General features: G+C 35.0%; 1 protein-coding gene across 1 annotated transcript; it reads right to left on the minus strand.

The window, feature by feature from the left end:
* Positions 1–1,282: 1,282 nt before the first annotated feature.
* Positions 1,283–4,103, minus strand: LOC127700607 (RING finger protein 151-like). The gene is made up of 2 exons (XM_052204157.1): positions 3,937–4,103; positions 1,283–3,016 (listed from the first exon to the last, which is right to left on the minus strand). Exon 2 carries the CDS (start codon positions 3,002–3,004, stop codon positions 2,150–2,152), a length of 855 nt encoding a protein of 284 aa, XP_052060117.1. The 5' UTR covers positions 3,005–3,016; positions 3,937–4,103; the 3' UTR covers positions 1,283–2,149.
* Between the last annotated feature and the right edge of the window lie 5,923 nt (positions 4,104–10,026).

Genomic DNA, 10,026 nt, shown 5'->3' on the forward strand with positions numbered 1-10,026 from the left:
CAGCAGAAACATAAGGTTGCCTGTTCTTAGTAACAAAAGAATGTAGTCATGATCAGGTTGAATCTCTTAGAAACAGAAGAACAAAGTAATGATAAGGTTGTCTTCGAGTTACAGAAGAACATAGTAATGACAAGGTTGTTCCTTAGAAACAAAAGAACATAGTAATGATCAAGTTGTCCTTGAGTTTGCAGAAGAACATAATAATGATCATGTTGGTTCCTTCATAACAGAAAACATAGTAATGACCAGGTTGTTCCTTAATTACAGAAGAACATAGCAATGACCAGGTTGTTCCTTAGTAACAAGAACATAATTATGATCAGGTTGTCCCTTAGTTACAGAAGAACAAAGTAATGACCAGGTAGTTCCCTATTAACAGAAGAACACAGTAATGGCCAGGTTGTTCCTTAGTAACAGAAGAACACAGTAATGGCCAGGTTGTTCCTTAGTAACAGAAGAACATAGTAATGATCAGGTTGTCCCTTTGTTAAAGGAGAACATAGTTATGACCATGTTGTTCCTTATTTACAGAATAACATAGACATGGTCAGGTTTTCCTTGAGTTACAGAAGAACATAGTAATAATCCAGATTTTCCTGACAGACGGCCAAGGTAATTCCTATATACCCCCACTTTGTTTCTGGGGGGGGGGGGGGGGGGGGGGCGTATAACCAGACTCACCTAAGTATTAATTCAGATACTTACGTTCTGAACTGTTGTGTATAATAATCTGATAGAATTACTGTTAAAGATTAATATATAGAAGGACATTCTTGAGACAACATTTACATGATATACTAGCAAATAACCATATACCAAAAGTGCTATTATTGCTATTCTTCATATTGATTCCTGGTGTCCTGAATGTAGACAGAAATGTAAAATATAACAAGTCACTGAAACATGAATCTAAAGTTATGGCAACCAAAATCAAGGATTTGTATAGTAATACAACTTCTTGCCAACATATTGCAGATTTCGGTATCCAAATAATTTAACTGGACCATTTCACTACCATTGATATTTCACCATGGGTTTCTGAGAAATGAACTGAACAACATTCAGTGTGGGTCTACGTTGATATCAAGCTCCTTATGGAAATCAAACAGTGAAAGAGAGCACTTTTTGCATTTTGAAATAATCACGTATATTGTAGCCTGAAGCACAACGAACTTAATCAATCTAACCTGACCAACAGTAGAAAATTAGCTCTTTAGACTTGAATTACTGATTCATTTACTAGATATGGCCTAGTTTGAATGTATATTGCAGGTAAAACAACTATGAATAAATTATTTATTACATCATATAAAGTACACAATGATATAGAGTATTTCTGGACTTTAACTTACAATATGGTATTGTATGTTTGTAGGTCAAATGAGGTCATATCAGTTAACGTACGAACGGTATAATGTCGTACTAGATCCTACTGTTATCACTCACCATATGGAGGGGATTACTGTCAGATGATAGATTCTTTTATAAATACCACAAATATTTTAGATTATTTTCCATATTTGACACACCTAGCCACACTGAGAATTCACTTGTTCGATCAGAAATAATTACTTTTACATTGATTCTTGACATTCAACGTGCTGTGGTTTTGTTGTGTTTTGTTTTGTTTTTTCAGGGGGGGGGTGTTCAGTTTGCAACAACAAAAAGTCTTAACTATTGCCATCTGACGGGTAAATTTTTTTAACATCTGACGATTTACCAATCGCAGTGATGCTAAAAGTTCTTATGAGCTGTAAGCTCATAGTGTAACTTTTAGATCTGTTATTTTATTCTAAGATTTTGAATTACTTTGGGTAAATACTGCTTTGAAGGACGCTGACCACTAGTGTAAATTATACAATTAGAACAGGATTTCAAAGATTAATAAGAATCATCAGAGTTCAATATTTCATATAAGTACCATGTCGGAATCATGTCTGTGAGAGACAACCCGTTTACCCTCACCAACTACATCTTCTTGCATTATAACTCTCCTATACAATCGAATACTTGAAGATAAAATGCAGAGAAATGATGCATATCCAAAATTGGAACGATCGTACAATCAGACTCAATAAATGTATATTCAACTCACACTAAGTATTTTCATTTGCTTAAAGCGAGTCTTGTACAATGTGTTCACTTTGAATTATATTGTTGTTACTTTTCCATGAAGTGGTGAACATCGTTTACAATGTGAGACACTAGCATTAGGACCAGCAGACGAGGATGGTTCATTTTCCCGCTTATTTGTACCTCGTAACACTTCCATTAATTCCCTTTTCTCAAGTTCCAGTTTCTCGACATCTTGTCTCCTTTGAATTTCCAGGTCCATCATCAATTTCAACTTCTGTGAAAGCTTGGAGATTTCTGATTTCAAATCCTCTATCTGAGATTGCATTGTTGCTTCTTTCTGAACCATATGACTTCGTTGCATATTTAATCGAAGTTCCATCTCTCTCTTTTGTTCCTCGTATTTACATGAAATTTCAGATCTTAGTACGTCCATTGCCGTCTTTAGTTCAGTTATACAATTATGAGTCGTGTCCTCTGGAGTAACCATCAAATAACCACAACCACTCGGACATTCCATGGCATGAAACTGGCATGTCTTTAAATGGTCTTGCAGGTCTTTTCTCATAACCAGAGTAGAACACTTCACGTTGGTGCATTCGATTTGCTTAAAAGGACATTCCTGCTGATGTCCGTGGATGAATTCCAGGTCACTAATATAATCACAGCCGGTACGATAGAATTCACATCGAATCTGAAGTCGATTCAAGTCATTCCTCATATATCTAAAAAGCGGTCGTAGACTTAAAGATGATAGAGGTTTTCGGTCTTCTGGACAAATCGTTTCGTGAACCAACCACCCTCCAATACAGGCTCTGCAGTATGCATGCTCACATGGAGCCTGAACTGGGTCCTCTAGTACGTCACGACAAATGCAACACAACAATCCTTCATTAATAGTCTCCAAAAATCTGTCCACATCAAACCCCATGTTTTTATGAGTCTGTAATGAAAACAGGTCAAATAAGAATGCTGTCAAATGCAAATGAAAGACTATGTTATGGTGACACTTAAACCATACAAACTAGTAAGTGTTTGGTCAGAAAAAGGCTATAATGAAAATAATATTTATAGCATACTTGACTTTGTTCAAAGAAATAAATTTACTTCTAAAAGTAAGCATACTTTGTAAGTACGTATTAAAGATGACCGAATACTTTATGCAAATATATAATTTAAAAGGCAGTTAAATATTTGTTCCATTTGGCAGTAAAATTTGTGTTAAGTAATAAGATTGAATACCATAAAAGTTCAGCCCACTAGGTTTGTAGGTTTTTCATTTTCATTTTACAATGACATAGATATAACATGACAGATGGTTGTATTATATCTATATACGTCTGTGTTTGATGTCCTTTAATAGCAGGTTTAAATATCTATAGATTGTATATTGAGCATGCTATAATAATTATCGGTAACTGCTTTAAGTTAGTACATCTCGAATTAGAAACCAATACTGTATTTCATAAAATTTCTTCTTTCAAATTGTTTCTTTTTTTGGAAACTTGAAATGACAGTGTTTGGCAATGGAAACTAGAAAAATTCCTTTGCTACAAGTTAAACAACTATCGTATAATAACTCTTATGACTTATTAATTGTAAATGATCTTGTATGGCGATAGATTTTTCAATACATTTATATTTTATCCCAAACACATAAAGACAATTTTAAACCATTTTCTTTGGGATGATGATACAAGTTAAGACCAAAGAGAACTAAAATGATTGCTGAGAAAAAAAATATTGAACAAATTGGCGCAAACACATCACTATCTTGTACATATATAAAGCTAGCAATAATTGATGTTGTATGTAAAACGTTTAATTTACAATTTTTCATTTAAACTTAATTAGTGTACTTACCTGAAAGTTTCCCTTTCAAAACAGCTGATGTGTAGCAGGTCGACAATGTTTATATTCTCTTGTTTAAATGCTTATTCAAGTACCAAGTTTTGGCAAACAATGGGGTAATTGAGCTTATCTGATATAACACTTTGTTAAGCGCTTGATAGATATATGTCACATTTCGGATGGATTCACCCCCTTTTCTATTTAAATCACAATTGTAATCTGATGAGCCGTAAATTATGTATTTTAATATCATGACATATCGAACGAATTTTCCATTGTGAAATCGAGTAAAGAACCGATATTTATTGCGACAAAATTTGAATTCTTGTGATAAATCGTTGTTAAAATTATAAAAAAGCACAAAATAGTTTCATGATTTTTGTTTACCAGTGGCGGATCCAGAGGGGGGCGTAGAGGGCGTACGCCCCCCCTTTGCATGATTTTTTTTTTTTTTTTTTTTTGTAAAATGATTAATCAGACTAGACTTCGTGAACTTTGCCATTACCCGGCCGTGTATTTAATTTTTATGCGACAATTCTTTACTTATAAAGATATTTTTCGCTCGTATTTACTGTAATATATTATTGATTATGTCAAAGTCATGTGATTCGCTACGCTGGAGTTGATCAGTACGTCGAAAAAAACGTCACTCAGTCATTTTGAAATTTAAATTACAGTAACACATTGCTTTCGGCGGAGGATGACAAGCATGACTCTTTCAAAGCGACAAAGGATTGAACAAGAACCACGTATTGACTTCTATTTCACAATTCCACTCAACAGAAAGTAATACTCTATTACATTCTCATGAAAAAAAAGTTCCACAGCAATATTATTTACCTACAAAAATATGTTTAACCCCAGACGCCCCAGCCAATTAATAACATTGCTGAATAGTGATCCCCAGTCAGTAAGCTCTAGATAGATTTAAAGTCTAAGGTACGGACCATTTGATTTGATAGGGCAGTCTGAGATATTTTAGAGAAAAAATTCTGACCCTGATTTTTGCCTTAAACAAAAATTCTGGCCGTATCTGTATTGAAAACAATTCTCGTGTCCCCTTTTTGCTATCAGAAAAAAAAATCCAACAGAATTATTCAGCATTAAATGAACATGGTGAATAAAAAAACGGGCGTATATTTTTTGGGGGGTTTGCATGTAAATCCCATATCTGACCGAAATGTCTGTTTCGCCGAACTGATATACTGAATACTTTTTTCGAGGCCCAACTGCAACCTGCCTGCTGGGTGTGGCCTGTCTCCATTTGTCGACCGTCATTCACAACTTCGTTGTCATTTGATTTTCAGACTCATTCGTAGCCTTTGGTTGATTTGGAACCCCTCACTTCCCTTGTTGGGTGAAACATTTCAACCAAACATTTGGATAAAAAATGCTTGTTTGTCTTTGTTCGTGTCGGTCGTATTATAAACTTCATTGAATAGCCGCATATCATCATACATGTTTACAAAAAGAAATCTGTGAGGTTATGCTAACTAACCATACAACAAACGAGAATTTTCTATGTCCATTTTTTACTGACAAATCCCACATCAAATATATTAGTTGTACATAGCTTTGGATCCATTCAGTCATTTTATAATAGACAATTAATGGGGAGAATGCGGCATCAAAAATGTACAACCCTAGCTTACACTTTAACTATAAAATATACATGCCCCACGTCAGGAACCGTTAAAAATGTGCATTTTACACTTATTTTATGTTTTTTAGCCCCCAAAAAAGGTCTAAAAAAATTTAAATACTACGCACCCCTTTCCAAAATCCTGGATCCGCCCCTGTTTACGTATATCAATCGTCAGTTGGCCATATATTCTTTATAACAAAAACACATCAAAGGTACCAGGCTTATATTTGTGTACACTAGATGAGCTTTTCGTAAAAACTCCGATGATCAGTGACGTTCAAATCAAAAAAGTTAAAAGGCCAAACCAAGTGCGAAGTTGAGGTCCCACAGACACCAGATACATTCAGACCTTATTCTACAAGGTTATCAATTTAACACAGAAGTAAAATCTTTAAATATTGTTTTTCTCGGTACTAACATTGATTTTGTGCTTGTCTCACGTCGACGAAGTCGATAAAGCGGGACTTAGGCATGCTGTTTCCGACGGCGGCGTTAACAATTTATTAGTTTGTGATGGGGAACCACTAGTGGTAGGTAAATTATGGTGGCCGGATGCGGCCATTACGCCTTTTCGCGTTTTCGCGTTTTCTCCTTTCACTTTCACGCGAAATCGAGAAATTGAGAAATCGGGAAATCGGGAAATCGAGAAATCGAGAAATCGAGAAATCGAAATCGAGAAATCGAGAAATCGGGAAAGCGAAAACGCGAAATCGAGAAATCTATTTCATTTCCCAATTTCGCTTTCTCGTTTTCTCGATGTCCTGATTTCCCGATTTCCCGACTTTTTCCATTTCTCGATTTCTCGATTTCCCGATTTCCCGATTTCCCGATTTCCCTGATTTCTCGATTTCGCGATTTCGCGTTTGCAAAGTGAAAGGAGAAAACGCGAAAACGCGAAAAGGTGAAATGGCCGCATCCGGCCACCATAGTAAATGATATTTGGTAGGCAGTTGTATTAGCATTGGCACATCTCATTTCCATAGAGATTATTTGGCCCGCCCCTCAGTAATGGTCTATTAACTTTTAAACTTTTGCTTAGTTTACATGTTTAAGTTTGGGATTATGTCAGTTTTAAGGGAACAATTAGTGGTAGGATAATGATATTTTATATGCAGCTGTATAAGCATTGGCACATCTCATTTATATGGTGATTATTTTGCCCCGCCCCTCTTAGCCATGGTCTATTACCTTTTAAAATTTTGCTTGTTTACATGTATTAGTTTTTGATTAGGTTAGTTTAAGGGGAACTATTAGTGGTAGGTCAATGATATGTGGTAAGCAGATGTTTTAGCATTGGCACATCTCATTTCCATGGAGATTGTTTGCCCCCTTTTCCTTCAGTCATAGTTCATTGACTTCGAATGTTTTGCATTATTTACATGTTAAAGTTTGTGATTAGACCAGTTTAAGATGAACGACTAATGTTAAGGTATTAATATTAGGTATGCAGTTGTTTTGGCATTTGCAAGTGTCATTTCAAAGTATATCATATGGTCCACCCTTTCATCATGGTTCATTGACTTTGAAACTTTTACATAGTGTGCAAGTTAAAGTGTGTGTTTAGGTTGGTTTAAAGGGAACCACTTATCATAAGTCAAAGGTATTTTGTATGCATTTTTATAAGCATTGGCATTTCATATTTCCATGGAGGTTATTTGGACCTGCATCTTTAGTCATGTTTCATTGACATTAAATAATTTGAATAGTTTACATGTTTTAATTTCTACATTTGCATTTTACCATCAAAATTACAAAACGCGCGATATATCTCTGTGTCAACAGTTATTGAAAAATTAAAACATAATAAAATTTATATTGCTATATGTACAGTTATGCGAACTCTTGATCCTACATCCTGCCGATGCTGTTATATGTTTGGCATTGCACAAGGCCGTGCGTTTCTCAGACTGTTTATGACGTCTTTACATTAAATCCGTTGGATGTGTACCGATTGATATAAAAATAAGGAGATGTAATATAATTGCCAATGAGACAACTATCCTCCAAAGTTCAAATGAAGTGGATTTAAGCAATTATAGGCAACAGTACGGCCTTCAACGATGAGAAAAACCCATACCGTATGGTCGGCTATAAAAATCAGCTGAAAAAGGCTTAATTTACTCATCAGATACAAAGACAAACATCAAACAAAAACACAGACAGGACGTAGCAGGGTATATATCCATCCCTCATCCCTAACAACAAAAAAAGACACTAAGTACAGATCTGAGAGTACTCGCAGTTACAAGTCTAAATTGAAAACAACGTTCAAACCTATGATTGCGTTGGATAAAAACCGCAATTTTTATACGTGTGCATGCAAAACAAATTTCTTGTTAGAGGGGTCTAAATACAGCACAAACAACATTTTCTAATAGACCAAAAGGTGAAAAAGTATATTATAACAAAACGCATTTGACTAACAGGTCGAACAACAAATGTTCTTAAACCCTGCTGACTGCCATTGGCGATTGCCAAATAAACGGATCACCGATGTAATAAATGGATCTTAATTATAAATTTAATACTAAACAGAAAACAATAAACTTGCGGAAAAGATGGTATACCGCAAACAAAAGGTGCAAAGGTTTTTGTACACCATATCCGGATTTCGACAATTAATGTCTCTTCAGTGATGTTAGGAATCGAAACGGTATTTGGAAAGCCATAATTTACCTCACTTTAGGATAGACTCTTGAATTTTGAGGAGTCAAAATAGGATGAACGGATCATATAAACCCGAAGGCAAATATAATACAAGCCCAAACGAAAAAATATAAACAAGTCTAAATTGAAAACGTTCAAACCTATGATTGCGTTGGATAAAAACCGCAATTTTTATACGTGTGCATGTAAAACAAATTTCTTGGTAGAGGGGTCTAAATACAGCACAAACAACATTTTCCAAAAGACCAAAAAAGTGAAAAAGTATATTTAAACAAAACGCATTTGAATAACAGGTCGAACAACGGATGTTCTTAAACCCTGCTGACTGCCATTGGCGATTGCCAAATAAACGGATCACAAGATGTAGCAGAATGGATCTTTATAATTAATTTAATACCAAACAGAAAACAATAAACTTGCGGAAAAGATGGTATACCGCAAACATGAGGTGCAAAAATTTGTACACCATATCCGGATTTCGACAATTGATGTCTCTTCAGTGATGTTAGGAATCGAAACGGTATTTGGAAGGCCATATAATTTACCTCAATTTAGGATAGACATATTATATTACTAAGTGAACTATTTTCTAAAAAAAAAGGGGGAGAGATTATATAACGGCTGTTCAATTCATGACGGCGTCCGTAAAAGAGTTCCATGTAAGCAGAAACCCTCTATTAAGGAAATTATGATAGGAGACGCAAGCCCTGTAATATCGTTTCAACTGGTATATATATACTCCATGTGCAGGTGCATCTGTAATATATAAGTACGTAATAATGGAAAGTCACAATGGGAAAATTGTAATCATCTCTTTTGATGTAAAGTTTTGTTCTTAACCGATTCTCATTATCAATTTCAGTCAAGCTATAAAGTTTACTAACTGCATCTGTGATATCTTTAATTTCAATTCAAAAGAACTTATATGCGATCTATGATTACGTCAACTACTAAAAAATAAACTATTTGAAATTTTAAGTGAGAGGTTATCTTATCAGGGTGGAATGCAATCTAATTAAAATATATCTCTCCGATTTCGTTATACTCATATATATATACATGCATGCGAGTTTATATAGATATGGGTGGATTGGAATGTAAAGTTGAGGGATAATGCTAGCTCCTGTTCATTCTTCTTGAGAAGCTTGTGAATCAAAGGAACCGAGTTCGGGAGAAGGGGAGCACAGCTGGTTCCAATAGGAATGCGGACTCGATGATGACTAAGTTAACTGTCCCTCTGGTATCTTTCGTCCCTCTTTTTTTAACATGTCCACCAAATATAACAACTGACATTGTCTTTCACAAACCAATTATCTTGGTGTTAGTTTCAAAAACAGGTTATTTGTTTGAACAAGAGTGCTTTTTTACAAAGTTTTTGTTGTTTCTTCATCAAACAAGATATTTGTTTTTACGTTAGTTATTCGCTTTGGAAACGACAAAGTTGGACTAATTCATTCAGTGTGTCTACTTCCTTCTATGTGGATAATCTGCAGTCTGTGAAAATTACCATAACGCAGATATTCTGTGCGCGCGTGTCAACTAGCACACGTCAGGTTAAAAATAAACAAAAACTATCTCGTATTTACAAGAACATGAAAAAAGAAAAGAAAGAAAATTACAATCTCCGCACTTACTTCTCTTTTTTGGCTCGGTTGTTTTTATGTCACTCTTTGGGATTGACAAGTTAATGTGATGTTAGCAACTACTGTACAGGGTTAAAATCAGATATCCAGAGTTACATCAGGAACTCCCACAATAGGCAATATCACAGAGACAGATTTTCCAGGGTC

The sequence above is a fragment of the Mytilus californianus genome, unplaced genomic scaffold (genome assembly GCF_021869535.1).
Source record: "Mytilus californianus isolate M0D057914Y unplaced genomic scaffold, xbMytCali1.0.p SCAF_5, whole genome shotgun sequence".
Taxonomy (NCBI): Eukaryota; Metazoa; Mollusca; class Bivalvia; order Mytilida; family Mytilidae; genus Mytilus; species Mytilus californianus.

What these genes read in the sequence shown, in the direction of transcription:
- LOC127700607 (XM_052204157.1), bottom strand. Translation starts at nt 3,004, where the DNA reads ATGGGGTTTGATGTGGACAGATTTTTGGAGACTATTAATGAAGGATTG.